We start from the raw sequence: 19,142 nt of genomic DNA, 5'->3' as shown, positions 1-19,142 counted from the left end.
TAGTTTCCTCTGTCTGCTCTTTCCCCCCTTCCTGATATTTCTAGACTGGGGTAGGATGTGATGGTTGTGGGAAGGTTGACCCCACTGGGCCCTCCAACTCTCCTTCCCTCTTCTCTGCCATCAGACCTGAAATCCTGCACTCACAGCTTCATTGTTTGGTTTCTTAGGCAGGTCCAGAAGTCAAGACTCAATTTCAGAGGAGATTCTGAAAGGGGAAGGGGGGTGGGACTAGCACCAGACACACACAACTTCGCTAACTTCTGAAAATTGCTCTCGTAACTCCAGGTTAAGGGCAATACAGATGTTCTGGAGAAGAACCTTTCCCCTCTGCCTGCCCCTATCATGCCTCAGGGATGGAGCCAGAGCAGGGCTGCACGCATTTTATCATTCATCATATGAAGGGGTCCTATCCTAGGGTTTGAGGTCTATGAGGAGAGTTTGCAGTGAAGGCAAGAGAACATTAGCCCTTGGTTGTTGCTGCTGTCAATCCCATCTTCACAGAACCCGAGTCTGAAAGGATGTTTGCCAGTATCTCAGTGGCAGCTGCAGACCTTCCCAGAGGTGATGATAACTATGAACTAGGTCTTGTCAGGGCTCAGGTGCACCCCTCCCTTTGTGTTGTTTACTCTATGGTCTAGGAAGAGCCTGGGGATCCAGTGCCACAGAGAGAGTCCAGAACCCAAGTGTCAGAAAAAGTATCCTTTGGCCTAGAAAGTTGGGGTTGGCCCCACCAAACAAAATCATCAGGATTGGAGTTGGGGTCAAAGGCAGCCAGCCAGGCTCAGGTCCTGTTCCCTTACTCTCGCCCAGGTCTGAATCCAAGTTAGGCTCTCCCTCTCTGCTTCAGTATCCTGATCCAAGGAGGCTTCTTCTGAGGCTCCCTACCTTGGGCTGCTTTCTCTAGACTCAGGGTCTTTCAGTCCCTCTTGTGCTCATCTCAGTGGAGAAGAGTATCAAAGTTGAAACATCCAGTAATCTATGCACTATTTCAAAGTACCTTATAATAATCTCATAATAATACTGGCAGGTAGAGAGTGTAAGCATTAGCCCTCCAAAGGCTAATGAAGCTCTAATAACTCCTCAAAGCCCAATCCATCATCCCTCTAATGATGAGGATGAAAAGGCAAGGGCAGGGAATGCCATCTAGGTTGATGTGCAACCTCTGTGAACTAGAAGACTGCTACAACACATAGGGAGGCCTGGCAGAAACCCTGGGAATCTCTGGCAATGAACTGGACTGGCCCCCTTGGTATGCCAGTATTCGAAGAAGCTTCCACAAATCTAAGAAATACACGGGAAGATTAGGACAGTAACCTGGCCCTACTTGAAACCACTGTGATGATCAGCTGGACCAGAAGACAGCTGTGTGAATAGGGTTCTTTCACATTAGGGACCCCCAAAGGCAAGATACAGAGGAACAAATTGGAATTATCAATACCCGGCTCGTTGGAAATGTCTCAGTGCAGATGGCGCTGATGACATAAGGGGGCAAAGTATGAAACTGGATAAAAGCACAAATGCTTTTATTATGTTCCAGTGCTACGCCAGAAGGAAAGTGAGAATCAATCTTTATCAGTTGAGAGTCAAGGGTTTCCTCCTGCTTTTTGTCCCCAGTGTCCTCAGCTCCAATGGACTGCTGACCAGTATGGGACTGTTTAAAAAAAAAAAAGACTCATCCTTGAGCTTTCTCAAAACAAGATTATGAAATCAAGGAATTACTAACTCTTGAGGAAGGAAAACATTGAAGACCCTCAGGTCAATGAAAATCTTTACTTAATGCCAACTACAGAAATTACACCTAATTGCACCTAATAATGAAACAGACAAAGACAGAAGCAACATCTCAAATGATTTAGAAAAGGAGATTGGCAAACTTACTCTGGAATTCCCAAATGCCCTTTTGGAGCTTGACAGCATGAGTCTAAATAGCAGATCAATTAGAGATCCACACATCAACATAAAAGACCTGGTATCTGCAATCACTGCCATCAAGAAATCATCCTCACAATATTTGATGGAAAATGTAAAAACATTTTAGGATTTCTGTCCAGCGGTATATGTGGCAGCCTTTGCTGTGGTAAGAGCCATAGGAGGAAAGGGAGAGATATAAAGGAATACCTCTAAGGACAGGCATCCCCCACCATCATGGTGGAAGCAGCTAGAAAGAGTCATTAAGGATCTGTGGAACAGCACTGAAGGGGTATGTCAACACTGTATCTAGAAGGTAAGTGTAATAGAAAACCTGAATGCCATATTGCCCAATTAAAACCTATGAAAGGGAGTCCAGAAGAGAATGAGAGTTTACCTTCACTAGCAATTGAAAGCAATGGTTAAGGTGACACAAGGGGTTGATGTGGAACAAAGAACAAAATAAACAATTTAATATTAATTGAAAACTTTGGAGCATTAATTCTCAAATTGTGTACCACAGGTCTCTAGTGTCCCTGAGGTCAAGATTATTTTCATAAGATGTTATTTGTTCATTAAAAATCCACCTCCCTTTTCTAAATACGTATCCGTGTGAGATCATTTTTTTCCGACTTTAATCCCAACAACATATTGAATGCAAAAGTAGATATGGGAATCTAGATCTCTTCAAAGACTTTCTAAAATATGTAAAACAATGTCACTCTTCTCATTTAAATTTTTTGGGGCAAAATATAGTTACTTTGTGTTAAAATATATTATGTTAATATGGGATGGATTTAGTATTTTAAAAGGAATTTATATTTTTAAATTTATCAGTTTTAATTTCTAATATTGGTAAATATCAGTAGATATAATCAACAAAAACCAAAGATCTTTGTTATGAATAATTTTTAAGAGTATAAAAGGAGAGGGAGTCCTGAGGCTGAAAAATGTCCCACACCATGAAGTTGAAAATTGTATCAAATGAGAAATAGAAAACTTATGTGCATCATGAATGTGATGAATAACAAGTGATGTAAAAACAAGAGATCAATTAAGAATGCTCTGCAAATGGAATAGTGCTTTATTTACTTTAGGTATTGTAAATCTCAGCAGGGTAGGAGTTGACGGGTACATGGGGGAAGGTGGTTCCTTATTTCAGGTAGGAGAACAGCCAGTTTTTAAAGTGGCCAGTACAGTCAACAAAGGGCTGGCTGATGGAGCCATGCTGGCCAGCCCCCTGCTGAAGAGGAGTTCCCTTGTCTGCTACTTTGCCATCCCCCACATTCCTTAACCTACTTTGCTGAGGGCAAACCTGAAGAGGCAGGCCTTCCCAGGCTAAGGCTACCCCACACCTCTCCCCTGTTTGCTATGATACCTGGAACTCCATAGCCAGTTCACAGGATCATAAATCTTCATATTAGAAGCTACTTAGTCCAGTTTCCTTATTTTACAGATGAGGAAACTGAGGCCCAGAGAGGTTAAGGGCCTCTTAAAGTCACAGGTAATAAGTGTGGATTTGAACCCAGGTTTTCTGATTCTGGATTTAGCATTCTTTTCATGTTTCCACACTGCCTTTAATTGCTTTCGATCTGAGAGGCTTGCGCAGAAGAGACTACAAAGAGGCAGCTTCAGATACAAACTAATTCCTGCAAGTTTCTCTCTTTGTCCCAGGTCACCCTGGGTTAGCAGCAATCCTGATGGCCAGGGGCAATCTGTGCCTTTCTCCTTGCCTCAATTACTCCAGGGTCTGAAGGGAGAGGTAAGGAGGACAGAGTGTTATTTGTTGCTGTTTATCCCAATCTCTTCTTAAATCATCTGGCCTGATACACCGCCAGGCAGGACCCCTATCTACAATATTCCTGACAATCTTGCTTCTGTATGAACATTTCCAGGGATGGAAAACTTGGCATCTCACAAGTTAGCTCATTCCACTCTGGAAAGCTCTTTTGGTTTATAATAATTGACATTTATATAGTACTTTACAGAAATTATCTCATTTGATTTTCACAACAATTCTGTGAGGTGGGCATAATAGGTATTATGAAATGCCTCATTTTACAAAGAAGGAAAATGACGCAGAGAGATGAAGTGACTTATCATCCATGATCACACAGCTGGTGTCAGCAGTAAGATGAGGCCAGGGCTTCCTGATTCCAAGCCCAGTGCTCTACCAACCAAGATAGACTGCCTCTTTTTTTTTTTTTGGCACTTTCCCCCAAATATGGACTCAAAAATCTATTTCCTTGTTCCTTCCACCCAATTGGTTGCAGTAGGAACAACCCTCTGGGGGCCAAGTGCAAGTTTAATTCTTTCAGGGAACAAGCCACTTAGATGCCTTTTTCTCCTATACTCATTGCAGCCAGGGACCAATCACTGGGACTTTGGCACCTGGCTCGGGCTTTCTTTGTCTTTCCTACTGTCTCCCTTCTGCCAGCATCCTCAGGAACCTCAATGCACTATGTTAATGACCTCAAACACCTTGGTGTCCCTAACCTTCTTCACCCCATTATGCCCATCCATCTTGCATAACCATATTTTGTGATTCCCCATCCTTTGGGGAATGTTCAAGATCTGCTTCAGAGCATACATTGGAAACCTGTATTCCTGAGGGTGGATTTTCTTAACTAGAGCAAAGTTCCCACCAGGGCACAGAGTGTTCCTGCAGAAGCTCAGAGCAGAAACAGGGCTGTACCGACTCAGCCCAAGTTCAAGCATTCAGAAATTGGACCTAGAGAGAGGAGGGCACTTTCTGGTAGATATTTCGTGGAGGAAAGAAAATGAGGCCCTCGTAACTCTTCTATAGGAAGGACTCTCCTTGGGCAATGACTCAGAAGTTCAGATCTGACAGGGAGGGGGATACTTGTTCAGCAGCTCTTCAAGGAGTTAAACATTCAGGGAAAATCCAAACCACAGGTTGGTACTAAGTGTCTCTGGAAGGAATGAGGGACTCAGTACCTGGTGCGATTTTTGGCTTAACCTTGGTGGACCTCAGTTTCCTTATTTGTAAAATTAGGGGGTCTGACTTAAGGTCCTCTCCACCTTTAGATTTATGATTTTCAACTCACCTATGTGGCACAGTGTGTATCATGCTGGATTTGAACTCAAGAAGACTTGAGTTCAAATGGTGCCACTTATTTAGAAACTTATTTAGCTGTGTGACCCAGGGCAAGTCACTTGACCTCTCAGCCTCAGTTTCCTCATCTGTAAAATGGATATAATAGCACTGACCCCACAGGACTGTTGTATCAAATGAGAGGACATGTAGAGGGCTTCGCAAATCTTAAAGCATTCTATAAATGCTCACTATTTTTATAATAACTCAGAATACAACAGATTGTCTTCCCATCTCTCCTTCTGCTTACCAATCTTGTTTTGCCTCATTAAAATCTCCTGATCTTTGCTCCCCATTGACTGGGCTCTCAAATCAATTTTATTTCCATTTAGCTCCTTACTCTGCCTGGGATTCAGGATCACACTTCAACTCACTCACTACCACCCTCAAATCAGCCCTCTCTTTCCTTCCTTTTTCTCTCCATTCCCCATTTTCTTCTATTCAAGCTTTGCTCATTCTCAGTCCTGGGCAACAAGTGGTTTGAATTCTCAATTTACATTCCTGAACTGCCTAAGCATTTTGTTCCCCTGCTCAAGAAATTTCAGGGGCTCCCCAGCGCCTCAGCCTTTACCATCTGGCAGATGTATGTTTTTACAGACGTCATAATCTTCCCCTCTCATACACTCTAGGGTCTAGCCAAACTGGCCTCCCTGCCGTTGCCCCACATGCCACATGTCACCTCCCACCACTCCACCTTTGTCCTGGCTAAACCTTAGACCTGGACCACACTCCATTCTCACCTCTATCTCTTAGGTTTCCAAGTACCCTTCGAGGTTCAGCTACTTAACACGAAGCCTTTCTTGGTGGTCAGTTCTCTTTCCTCTTTCCAAAATTACTTTGGAGACTTTGATCATAAAATGCTGGCAGAATGAAATAAATGACAGCTCCATTTATCATCCCCTTCAGTTGGTCTCCTGTGGGCTACACACATACACACAGGCACACCACGTGTGTGCCCACACACACGAGCGAGGTATTTCCTATTTGAAAACAAAACCATACCCACTTTTGTCTGGCCCTACTACCCTCTCAAGTGGCCATCTTAAATCTTGCTTCCCCTTCATGAATTGCTGCTAAGTTTAAAAAATCTTTTCACTTGCTGCCTGTATGTTCTGAACGCTCCATTGTCATTTAAGTTTCTGAAGCAGTTCTCTCAAAGGTCATGAATGACAACCCCACTGCCAAACCCAATGGCCTTTTCTCAGTCTTCATCCCTCATGCCCTTCTGGCAGCATTTCTAATCCATCAAACAGCCCATCCTCTCTCTCCCCACCTTGGCTTGTGACGGTGCTTTCTCCCACTTCTCAAATGTCTCTAACCTCTCTGATCATTCATTTTGGTTCCCTAGACATAGGTTGTTTCCTGAACTAACTTAATTTGGCCATGAAACAACTTCAGGCTTGAAATGTGTTGTCTTTAAATAAATGCTTTTCTGGAACACGGGGAGTGGCTTTGGGATAGGGGTGCTTAACCTGGCTTCCGTGGTGTTTTTTTTTTTAGTATTTTTATCATTGTACTTCGGTGTAATTGGTTTCCTTTGCAATTCTATATATCTTATTCTATTCATTTAAAAACATCTCATTCTTTGAAGGGATCCATAGGCTTTACCAGATTGTTAAAGGGTTGATGTCACAAAAGGAAAAGGATTAAAGCCTAGTCAGGACAAATGTGAAGAGAAATGAGAGGAAATTCAGCTGATGTTCTGCAAATTGCCAAATGTAATGGGTATTTGGATATATACATCATTCCAGTTTTGCAGAAATTTCATGGAATGCTGGAATCCTGTACTATGGTCGGAGAAATGCTTGGATATTATGAAACTCCTCTGACCTTCTTCCCTTTGGCTCTCTTACTTGCTCCTGCTATGCAGCTGACTCAAAATCAGCATTCCAGCTCTGATCGCTCTCCCACGGTCCTGCCTTCCATTTCCAAAAGTCTACTGGGCAGCTCCAGCTGGATGCCTCCTTGACACTTCACCAAATTCACCCCAAATCTGCTCCTTTGCTTTGACTTTCTCATCATTAACTTCGTTCTCCTCCCATGCCCCCTGATGATATTCAGCGTTCTACAAGACCTATCCATTCTACCTGGGCCTCCCTTCCTTCCCATCCCCATTTCTCTTCTCAGAATACAACAGATTGTCTTTCCATCTCTCCCCCTGCTTACCTATCTTGTTTTGCCTCTCTAGGTTTCTGTTACATCTTGTCTGCAGCTGCAATAGTTTTAATTGTCCTCTTCTCCTCCAGTCTATCTATCCAATAAATACAGCTAGATTAATTTTCCTAAAGCAAAACTCTGATCAGGTTATTTGTCTATTCGAAAATCTTCAATGGTGTCCACTTCCTTGGAGGCAAAGACAAATTCCTAGCGTAGCATTTAATGCCCTTTATGGTCTGGCCCCAGCATACTTTTTGAGCTACATGTATCCTGATACTTCAAATAAACTGGCCATGCATGCAGAATTTCAAGAATTGGAAAAGACCTTGGACACCATCTATACCGTCCAATTTATACTCAAATAGGAATCCCAGCAACAGAACTTTCATCAATACAACCAACAAGTAATCATGCAGGCATTGTGTGAAGACCTTCACAAGGAGGAGGAGGTCCTTCCCTTCAAAGCAGCCCTTGGTAATGCTGCATAGGTAACTATTAAGATGCTTCCTGACATCCAGCCTAAAGCAAGAATCTTCCCTTCTCCAGGGAAACACCCTGCTCCACCTTACCTTCAGATGCCAAGACTGAGTTATTTCATTATCCTGGCCACCCTTTGGCTTATTAGTGTCCCCCTGAAACTAAACACAGTAGTCTTCATATGTTCTCCCCAGAGCAGAGGAGAGCAGGTCTGACACCTACCTCCCTAGTCCTGGATGCTACATCTCTTAACTTGGCCAGCTTTTTTTGGCTGTGTATTGAGGCCAGAGCCCACTGAGGCCCCTGGATCCTTTTCAGACAAATTGCTGATTGGCCATGCCTCTCCTACTTTTTACATGTAAATATGGGTTTTAGAACACAAGCATCAGACTTTACATTCATTCCTATTAAATCCCTCTTTTTAAAGATTTGGCTCAGCATTCCTGTTCAAGCCTCCCCATCTTTCTCTGAACTCATAGAATTTTTCACCTCTGATGGTGTTATCCACTTTGTATTCTTGCTATGTCTGTGGGTACTTTGCCTCCCTAGTAGACTCCTTGGGGGCAGCTCCAGCTCACTTCTCAGTGAACTCCCTTCTGGGCACTTGCCACAGGGTTCTGCACACATCAGACATTCCTTCAATGTTTGTTGTTGGGCAGATGCAAGCACCAGGTGGGGAGGAGAGAGACCTTCCCTGTCAGTTCTGAAATGCTAACTTTTCAAGTAAGATGATGTCTCCAGAGCTCTAGAGAAGGTGTCCCCCAAAGCCTTAGTGCCATTTTTAGCTTTGATAGCCAAGACTCTGTGGATACACCATATACCCCTATGCTCTGACCACACCATGCAGGGAAAGGTGGGAAGCTGCCCCGCCTGTGTGGGGAGCACTCTTCTGGTTAGTCTTAATACCAGCCCAAATCCTTCCAGGGTGATTTCATGTATCACCTCTCCCCCAAGTAAAGGTACATCTGGCTGAACTCAGGCCCTTGAGAGGGCAGGCAGAGCTGGGGGAGAGCAGAGGTAGGTAAGATTGACTCCCCTTCCACTCGGCCTGCAAGCATGTTTCTGAGGCTCGGAGGGGGGTGTAATAGTAATGTAATTTGAAGATCCCCTTGTATTGGCAAGCACTTAGCACCTTGTTTCTAGTGTGATTGTATCAAGTGTTACATCCAGAACTTGGGAATCCCACAGTGGGAGGAACATCCTGTTGTAACAGGAAGAGGCAAAACAGGGAGGAGACAATACCTTATATAAGGAAAAGCCCAAGCTGAGAGAGGCCAGAATTTCTCTCAACAAGCATCTGGAGGCTGGGCTGAGAACTGAGAACTGAGACAGAACTTCCTAGAGTAAGCTGCGTGGAGGCTTAGCAGGAGAGGCCCAGGCTGGACAAAGTGATTTCGATTCTGAGAACAGAACTTGTGGTGACGGAGCTTCTTCTGGGAGCCAGCTGGAACTTTTGCTGAGGAGCTACTGTGAGGGAGAGGAGGATCCTTGCTTGAGGGAAACTGTTCTGTGGTGAAGGCTTGGGAGTGTGAGTGTTCACTGCATTAACCATGTGTGCCAACTTCGCGGTTACTGAAGTTCTGTTCTCAAAATCAAAATCACTTTCTCCAGCCTGGGCCTCTCCTCCTCAACCTCCATGTGGCTTATTCCAAGAAGTTCTCTCTCAGTTATCTCTTTTTTTTGAGGGGGGGAGGGCAGGGCAATTGGGGTTAAGTGACTTGCCCAAGGTCACATGGCTAGTGTTAAGTGTCTGAAGCTGCATTTGAACTCAGGTCCTCCTGACTCCAGGGCTGGTGCTCATTTCTCTTCTCAGTTCTTCTCAATTCTCAGTTCAGCCCTCAGTCCAGCAGTGGCAGCCCAGCCTCCGGATGCTTGCTGAGAGAAATTCTGGCCTCTCTCAGCTTGGGCTTTTCCTTATATAAGGTATTAGCTCCTCCCTGTTTTGCCCCTTCCTATTACAACAGGATGTTCCACCCACTGTGGGATTCCCAAGTTCTGGATGTAACACTTGATACAATCACACTTGAAACATGGTGCTAAGCGCTTGCCAATACAAGGCGATCTTCAAATTATATCACTATTATGGGGGTTAGAGACTAGGCTTTGGGGGAATAGGTGCTGGGGGTGAGGGCCACATTCTCTGAGACCTGGCTGGGTAGGGCTTTACAGAAAACCCAGCAGCAGCACTACACGGTCAGTGCACCTGAGGGATTCTAACTAGCCGGCTCTGAGTCTGAGAAGAGGGGCCACACACGTCATGATGTCATAAAGCTAGGGAAGTTGGGGGAAGTGGAGTGGCCCCAGAGATGCTCCGCTCTCCCTAAATTTCTACCCGCGCATCCTTTTCCAGAGTGGACGAGCATCTAGGCTCTAGAGGACACACAGCCCACATTATGGGCTGGATTTTCCGGATTATGTCCTAGCCTTAGCATAGCACATACATCCCCTCCCCCCCAGGTCACACACCCACTTTACTCCAAACTACAAATCTCAGAGTTAGGTCCCGCAGTGTCTTCCCTTGCAGGCCAAACTTCTGGTAATTTTAAGACTCTCCATGCTGGGCTGTAAGTAGGGAAAAGCAAAGTGAGACCATGTGGATGCCTCCAAATGGCCAGCACCCTGCTACCCAGCGGGAAAGGACTGCTTCCTGCTTAAGAGATTGGCAATGCACTTTATTAGTGAAGCCCAGGGCTGGTGTCCAGGCAATGACTTAAAGGTCTGTTTCCTGATATCAGAACCAGGCCCGCCACAGGTGGCAGCAAGGCTCCAAAGAGAGGCTATGGCAGAGACAGCACCTGGCCAAGGCTGACACAGGAGATGAGGAGCCTGCCACGTTCCTCTACCATTGCCTCAAGACGTCCAGTTACTCATCCTCCTGGCTCATTACATGGTGAGAATCTGTTTTGAAGAAATGAAGGGCTTCATAGAGTTCTCCAGAGCTACCTGGTAATCCTGCAGTGGGATCTCAGAGCAGGCTGGAGCCGTGAGCTGCCCTCGGCGGATGAAGTCACACAGGGTGAGGACCATCTCCTTGAACTTGTCTGTGAGAGGAGGAAAGGATGGGGGAAGGGTCACAGGACTCTGTAATACAGAGCGAACTGTATGGGGAAACTGAGGCCGGAAGAAGGGAAGAGAACGGCTCAAGATCATTTAAGTGTAGAATAACTGAAGCAGGATCAGAACCCAGGCCCAGTCCTCCAAATCCAATGCTCCTTCAATTCCCCTACCCTCCTATCTTTGTTTTCTGTGTCAGCTCTGGGGAATCTAGTATAAAATCAGTACTGTCTTCAAATGACCTGTGAGGAAATTTGGAATTCCTTTAATTTGCCTACCTTTCTACTGTTTTATTTTTTCTTAATCTAGTTTTCCACCTTAAGACATAGCCAATGTGTACATTTATTTTGTTTTGACTGTATTTATTATAAAGGAGGACTTTTTTTTTTTCTTTGCAGGGAGAAAATGGTGGAGAAATTAAAAAGAAAAAAGGAAACAAAGAACACCAATGAAACATGTAAAAACAATCCAGAAGAAAGGAGAAGGAAGTTCAGGGGGGAATAAGACAAGCAGGGCAGTCAGGGAATACTGTGTTGGATGTGATAGGCTGTGCTAAGACTTTTGGGGTCCAACTCTTAAAATGACAAGCTGTAGGGAATGTTCAGTTAGAATTCTGTCTTCCCGTTCTTTATACATGGAAATATCAATGGCTTTTACGTTTAAGTTCACAATAATTTTTAAAAACTATTAGCTCATTTGGTTTTGAGACTTCCTAGGTTTAGGTCACTTCCTAAATCTCGCCAGGTCCATAGCGCCCTCCCCCCAAAGAGAGAAGCAGAAGCAGAAGCAGCTGAGGGGGTGGCAGCTGCCCAGGCTGTTCTGCAGCTGGTCTCCCCTCGCCTAGCCAGGCCCTCCCGGGCTCCAGAGTTGGCTTGTGTTTGTGATGTTGTCTTCCACCGCTCCTTCTTCCCTGCAGTTTCAGGAGGGATGTCTCTTCTCTACAAAGCCCTGTCCCTCCCCATCTCCTGAGGGATCTCAAGGGGGAAGAAACAAAACAGAAAGGACCAGCTGGAGCCTAGCAGGGCTCTTGAGGCCCCAAAGGCAGTGGTTGCAGTGGGACTTGGGCAAAACAACTTTGACTCTGATGTGAATGAGAAGGCAGGCAAGTGTGAGGTGGAGATTCAGGTCACAGAGGAGGGAAGAGAATAAGCATTTATACAGCACCTACTATGTGCCAGGCATGGGCTAAGTGCTCCTACAAATATCATCTTATCTGATCCTTACAATGACCTTGGGAGGCAGGTGCTATTATCCCCATTTTACAGTGGAGGAAACCAAGGCAGACAGAGGTGAAGTGGCTTGCCCAGGATTACCCAGCCAGAAGTGAAGCCAGAAACTGAGGCCAGATTTAAACTCAGGCCTCCTTGGCTCCAGGCCTGGTGCTCTATCCACAGTGGAAGCCTCAAGCTTGCCAGAGGGGGAACACTGCCTGGGCACCCCCTCACCCCCAAAGGCAGCACGCAGTGACCGTTTAGAATGCCAGATGGCAGTAACAGACCTGGGTTCACACTGAGCTCTACCACCTCGGGCAAATCTTTGCCTCTATGAGCCTCAGTTTCCTCATCTGGAAAATGGAGAGAATTGCCTGTGGAGTTCCTGGGAGGATCACCTGTGAGGACACACAGAGCTCTTTGTCCCCAGGAGGGGCACAGTGAATGGAGTTATGCATGATGCTAGGAGCATTGGCTGGGTCAGACCACAGGAAAGCAAACCCTGGGAGATGAGGGCAAGATGCCTCCAACAGAGCGGGGAGGGGAGGAAGGAAGAACTGTGGGGCCTGGGGCTGCACTGGCTCAGCTTTCCTGGAGGACCCAATGTCCTCCTGTGACCACAGAATCAAGGTGCCCCACCCCTCTCAGGCAGCTCTTTCCAAGCCCCCAATCTGCTTTCCTTTGTTCATCTTTCCCCTGCACTTGGGTTCTTGAGGCTGGCCTTGGGTGTCAGGAAAAGACAGAAGGAGGGTAAGCAAAGGTTAGCTGAGAATGTTTCCCCCTTAGACCTAATGCTTGGGTCTAAGTTCAAGTTCACTTCCGGGGAACCTAACAATCTAAGGTTCTGTCTAGGATGCTTCCTGTCTGGGCTCATTCTGCTCCTAAAGAATGGAAGGAGGTTTTATCTTTGCATCTCCAGCACCTGGCAGAGTGGCTAGAACAGAGGAAACAGGGACAAGAAATGGCCCTGTGATTCCCATTATAGGGAACTCCCAGGTGAGGAAAGGTTCTCTACTGACACAGGTTAATGCCACCATCTCTGTAATCTCATGGTTTTAAAGAGCTGCCTAGGACAAGGAGAGGTCGAGTGCTTCGCTCAGGGTCACACATCCAGGGTGTCAGAAGTGGGATCTAAACCTAGGCTTTCTTGTCTTTAGGCCAGTTTTTTTCTCCATGTCAGGCCTCCTTGTTGGCTCGCACACAGTAGGTGCTCAACGTTGACTGAATGTTGAAGGAAAAAAGGGAAAAGAGTCATGTTTTCTGGGGGTCCAGTAGGCTTCCTTGGGTTCCCCAGGCACTGCCCAGCCATCTATTGTCCCCTTGGTCTTAGCTGGGGTCATTCACCACTCACCTGTGCCTTGGTCTTTCTTCCACTGAGTTATCCAGAAGCCCTGGAGCTTGATGTTCTTAAAAATTAACGAGCTCTGTGGACACAGGGAAGAGAGACTGAGGGCTCAGAAAAGAGCAGAACATTAGAAAGGTGGAAATGCAGGGGTCTGGTCTCCCCGACTCCTTTTCCATCTCTGGATGGCAGGAAACCCGTGCCCACTCACCACTGAGGCTGTGATTGGCTGCTTGGCCATCCCTCCATAGGTCACCATGGTGCCGCCATGCCTGAAGAAATATCAGAGATAAAGGGCTGGGGGGGAGAACCAGAGGGAGGCCTTCTCTGAGGCTGTCTGCTATGGGGGCAGTTTGGAACAACCCTTGGAGAAATGGCTCCACTCCTGGCTCTACTACCAAGGAAGTGTGTGACCTCAGGCAAGACTCTCTGGGACTCAGTTTCCTCTTCTGTAAAATGAGGCTCTCCCTAGCTCAGATAGTTTGTTAACATTCTGTGCTCTGTATTCTAAAGTCCATTCTAGCTCTGACATTTGATGTTTCAATCACACAACAAAGCATTTGGTTAGTACCCTACAAATGATTTCTAGAGAAAGCACTTCATTTCTGTCACAGATTGTTGTTCAGCCAGGTCTAACCTTTCATGACCCTATTTGGGGTTTTCTTGGAAAAGATACTGGAGTGGCTTGCCATTTCCTTCTCCAGCTCATTTTCTGATGAAGAAACTGAGGCAAACAGGATCAAGTGACTTGCCCAGGGTCATACAGCTACTAAGTATCTGAGGTCAGTTTGAACTCATGAAGAAGAGCATTCTTGACTCCAGACCCAGCACTCTATCTCCTGTGACACTTAGTGATCCAACAGACTGGTCCCCATTTCTCTCAAAGCACATGTCCTCAGACACGAAAACTTGGCTAACCTTCAATCCACCAACCTTCTCAAGTTGAAAATTTTCTTTCCCTTCAAAATTTATTTTGCATTTCCTTATCTGTATACACATCATATGCCTCAGTAGAATGTAACTTCTTTTGGGAAAGGGGGAGCAGTACTTTTGTCTTTGCCCATTGACCATCACGATGATCCTTGTACACAGTAGACACTTCATATTTGCTGAATTCAACTAAGTTATTAAGAGCCTACTATGCTATGCTGAAGGTGCTGTTGCTATACAGTGTTCCATAATTAATACTTGTTGATCAGTGGATGGTTACCCACATAAGAGTAGCCAAATACTCCCCAGAATCAGGGGTGACACTAAGCTCCATCACTCAACTTCACCTAAACTGCCATTCTTTGGTTCTTGGAATCACAGAAACTGAAGGAATGGGATGGGCCTGAGGAAGTGACCTTGGGACATGGAACTAAAGCCTTACCTAAAGATTTCCTCTACAGTATGGCCAATGAATCATTATCTGGCCTACCCCTGAATAGCCTTTGTGAACAGGGAGCTCAAGGCCTATCCTGCCTCCAAAAGCTGCTACAACTGCCAGCAAACTTCCCCTTACACATCCCTAAATCTGTCTCCCTTCCACAGCCAAGTTTTGTCTGAGTTTTCTTCAGAGGCCAAGCACAGCCCTTCAAATACGTCAGCATGGCAAGCTGTCCTGTTCCTTCTAAGTCTTCTCTTCTCTGGGTTACATAGCCTCAGTTCCTCCCACAGATCCAGGTACAGCCTGGTCTCCAGGCCTCAATTATCCATGTCAGCTTACTGGTCAACAAGACCAAGAGGGGCAACAGATCACAGGCCAATAGAAGAGAGAAGGATGATGTGGGATGAGTATCAGTACATCAGATACAAGTTTTGGTTCTGCCACTACTAGGAACCTGTGTGACCTGAAGCAGGCATCTTCCCATTTCTTGGGCATCTGTAAAATGAGGGAGCTGAACAAGGATGGTATAAAACAGCTCAGGCCACATCTTAGTTCTAAAAATTCTCTCTCCCCAAGACCTCTTGAAAACCTTAAGATTGAAAAACAAAGGGAGGGGTGGCTACGTGGTGCAGTGAGTAGAGCACCAGCCCTGGAGTCGGGAGGACCTGGGTTCGGATCCGGCCTCAGACACTCAACACAAAAATTAGCCATATGACTTTGGGCAAGTCACTTAACCCCAATTGCCCTCCAAAAAGCAAAAAAAAAAAAAAAAAAGGGAAAGTGACTTTCATACATTCCCAAAAAGCTGAAACTTTGAATAAATTACTGTGATTTCGTCAGTGCTGGGAGCTCCAGCCAAGTCCAAGGGAGTTGCCTGAGGCAGGTAGAGGTGAGGTGACTTGCCCAGGGTCATACAGCTAGTTAAGTGTCAGAGATGGACTGAACTCAACTCTTCCTGACTCTCTGTGGAGCACATCATCCCCTAAGCCACACTGCCTCTAAAGAAAATGACAAGCTAACAGTTCTGAGACTCTGCCTATTATCTATCAAATTGGCCAATGCAATAAGAGATAATAAAATTGCAAGTGCAGCTGTGGTAAAATAGGCACGCTATTTGGGAGAACCTTGAACTGGTTCAACACTTCTGGAAAGCAGTATGGAATTACAAAATGAGTGAGCAAAATGTGCAGGCACTTTGCCTCAGTGTACCACCACTGGGATCATATCTCAAGGTGAATATTATAGGAAAAAAGGGACCTGTCCAAGGGAACTGTGAGCAGTGCTAACAGCAAAAAGGCCGGAAATAAGCTAGGTATCCACGGCCTGGACTGGCTGAACAAATCATGATGGCAGGTTAATATAACGGAGTATCATCGTGCCATAAGAAATGACAAATAACTCAAAGAATTACAGGATGACTTATATGAAGTAGAACGGGAGGAAGAACTACCTGAAAGAACAATGTGCACTCACAGCTTTGTAGTTAAAGCCAACAACAATAAATCCCCAGTGTGTACACAGTGAAGGCAGAAAGGATCAGGAGAACATGAACGCCAGACACAGCTGGTGAACAAGGGGAGAAGACAGCATTTCAGCTCTGTATAATCCCTGATAAACCAGGTGTTGGGGGTTCCCCATGCGGGACTATTATTCTTATGCTCCTGATGCTACATCTGAATACAAACCTATGTGCACCTGCTAATAGAACTCAAAAGAAAATATGTCTTTTTTTTTTTTTAAACAAGAACCCTGGCTCTTTAGCTAAAGATGGACAGGTCTTGCAAAGCTGCCTTTCCTCTTAGGCACTGTGCTTATGAAGGAGTTTTGGATTTTTTTTTTTTGTAATTTGATGTGTCTTCTCTAGTGCTGCTGTGATATGGATGCTCTTAGGGGCAGCTAGGTGGCACAGTTAATAGAGGACCAGCCCCGGAGTCAGGAGGACCTGAGTTCAAATGTGGCCGCAGACACTTAACACAAAAACTAGCCATGTGACCTTGGGCAAGTCACTTAACCCCAACTGCTCTACCTTCCCCCCTCCAAAAAGAAGAAATTAAAAAAAATCTTTAAAGTGCATGGAAAGGGAGTAGAATTGTTTGGTTTGGTCACAAAGGGCAGAAGTAGGAGTGATGAGTAGGAGCTGCAGAGACTCAGATTCAGGCTAGACAGACAGAAAGAAACAGTTCCTAGTGTGAGGTATAATTTGTAGTGAAGTTTCCCCATTCTGAAAAGTCACATTTAGAGTGGCTTCAGCATCCACTAGGCCTAAGTTTAGAAGTCACCTGACCTCACAGGAATCTGGGACTTAGAGCAATGGAGACCCTCCCCAGTGCCACCTCAGCACAAGATATGCCAAGTAAGGACAGAAGTGCTTTCTCAAAAGTACACTGGGTGGTCTGTTTCCTTGTTCTGGTACTTGAGGTAGACTGCTGCACTTAGATTGTACACCTAACTTCCAGCCAATGGAAGAAAAGGGTCAGGAGCGGGGTGGGGGAGAATTCTGCATTAGGGCTTTATAACTTTGCCATTTCCTTTTGTAAATTGCTTCTCCTCCCTGACCATTTGTCAGGAGGGTGGCCCTTTCTCAAGATCTTAATAAACCATTCTTTTCTGCTTCCTACCTTGAGAAACCTCTGAGTATTATTTGGATAAGGATTTCTGTTGCACACAGTTTTTGAGGTGCACGCACTAGCAATAAGAGCGATGCACAAATGATTTAGGAAGCCTAGGAAGTGGTAGTGGTGTCTCCTTTCCACTTGGTCCTCAAGTAGAGGTTGGTGGGGAACTGATTGGATCTGATGGAGAATGAGTTGGATGAGAAGGTCTTTGAGGTCCCTTCCAATGATGAGGGCCTGTGATTCACAAGTTCTTCAGTGCTTCCCCCAGTGGTTTGGAGGTCTGGTCCTTGGGTGACAGACCCCCTTCCCCCCACAATGGTCCATGGTTGAGTAGATACTTAGAAGCCTCCAGCTGGATGGGTCACCTTCATACAAATGCTGATTGAGCATCAGAGGAGGACTTCAGAAGAACAATAACCAAGCTTACAAATCAGTAACAAGGAGTGGGAAGGAATTATTCACTGTTCAAAAGAACTCACCTTTCCTTTTGATACCTAGCTCCCATGGAAAATGTTTCAATTAGTCAAACTGTGATCCATATGCACCTCTTTTTGAACACTCAGGGCACCAAGGGGAAGACGGCTGTTTTCATCTGCTCTTACGAACAGCTTCAGAAGCATTAGGCTTGTTAGCGTATCCTGCTCTTTTCTTCAATTATGTTTTGAGCCTTCAAGAGAGGGATCAAAGGCTCTTGTGTGTTTGATACTGCCTGCCTAGATCATCACGGCAGGGGTGGGGTGTGTGTGCCCCCCCATCCTGTTCTCCCAAGGAGGGGATGGTTAACAAATGATGATCTCTGCCAACACTAAGACTGGCAATCCAGCTCACTGGCCCAAGAGGAGTTAGGTCCATCATATCAAGGAGGGCACTGGGGTGAGATGATGGAAAGCTACTTTTGACTTTCAGGTGCCAGATACACTGGAATGCCTCATGGAGGAGAGAGGGAAGCAGAGGGTGTGTAGGAAATTCAAACAACTTATAATTACTTATCAACTATTACAATCCCATTAGTTCGCTATTTGAGTTAATCCCATGTCATTGGCTTTCATGGGAAGTAAATCTTGCAACACTTTTCAACATGTCCATGCGTCATTCAGTTCCCGTGAAATCTGTAAGAATTTTAAACCTCTTAAGAGGATTATCCTTCCCATTTGTTTAATGCTTTGTATCTTTCAATAATCTTTCACAAACTTCACATCAGTCAATGTGTGGGGGCGTGGGAGTGGTAAGTAGGTCATGTCAACTTTGTTTTATTGATGAAAAAAACCTGAAATACAGAGAGGATAAATACCCATCTAAACGAGGCCTCTCCTACTCAGGAGGCCCCAAACAGAACCTCCTATCTTTCCTCCCAAACTCTCTCTCCCCCTAAGTTTGCTCTTCTGCTCTAAGCTTTCTTCCACTCACTCAGATTTGTAACCTGCCCTCATCCCCTATATCCAAGCTGCCAAGTCTTGTGGATTCGACTTCCAAATCTCTCTCACCTGCATTCTCTCCCACAAGCCTTCCTTACTTCTGGTCTGGAGTACTTTACAGGCCTCCCAACTGGTCTCAGGTCCATCATCCTTCCAATCTGCTTTCCAATCTGGCTGCCAAAGTGACATTCCTAAAGCCCAGATCTGGCCACGCTACTCCTTGGCTCAAAAAGCCTTCTGGCTCCCTAATGCCTCTTGGACAAAATGCACATTCTTTTATTTGGCATTTAAAGTCCTCCTGGTCAGCTTTGTCCCACCTTCCCAGGCTTTATACACACTTCTCCCCTTTGGACACTCTCCATTCCAGCCAGACTCCCCATATCTGTGCCTCTGTAAGGCTGTCCCTAGGCCTGGAACATATTTCTTCCTTTTAAGAATTTTTAGTGTCCTTCCAAGTTCAGCTCAAGCACCACTACCTG

General features: G+C 45.5%; 1 protein-coding gene across 4 annotated transcripts in view; it reads right to left on the bottom strand.

Annotated features, from left to right (window-relative positions):
• Positions 1-10,308: 10,308 nt before the first annotated feature.
• Positions 10,309-19,142, bottom strand: part of MECR (mitochondrial trans-2-enoyl-CoA reductase) — a 40,792-nt gene continuing 31,958 nt past the window's right edge. For 2 of the 4 annotated variants that reach the window (XM_069079066.1, XM_069079064.1), the window contains 3 exons: positions 13,476-13,536; positions 13,274-13,346; positions 10,309-10,698 (listed from right to left, as the gene is read on the bottom strand). In XM_069079066.1, coding sequence (XP_068935167.1) covers positions 10,541-10,698; positions 13,274-13,346; positions 13,476-13,536 — 292 coding nt within the window. In that variant the 3' untranslated portion in view covers positions 10,309-10,540. The remainder of the gene's footprint in view (positions 10,699-13,273; positions 13,347-13,475; positions 13,537-19,142) is intronic. The other 2 variants (XM_069079065.1, XM_069079067.1) reach the window with 2 other exon arrangements.

The sequence above is a fragment of the Petaurus breviceps genome, unplaced genomic scaffold (assembly GCF_028583685.1).
Source record: "Petaurus breviceps papuanus isolate PSGF00001 unplaced genomic scaffold, PetGlider_PUasm1.0 91041, whole genome shotgun sequence".
Classification (NCBI taxonomy): Eukaryota; Metazoa; Chordata; class Mammalia; order Diprotodontia; family Petauridae; genus Petaurus; species Petaurus breviceps.
The sequence above is the reverse complement of the archived record's forward strand: the minus strand, read 5'-3'. Positions and strand labels throughout refer to the sequence as shown.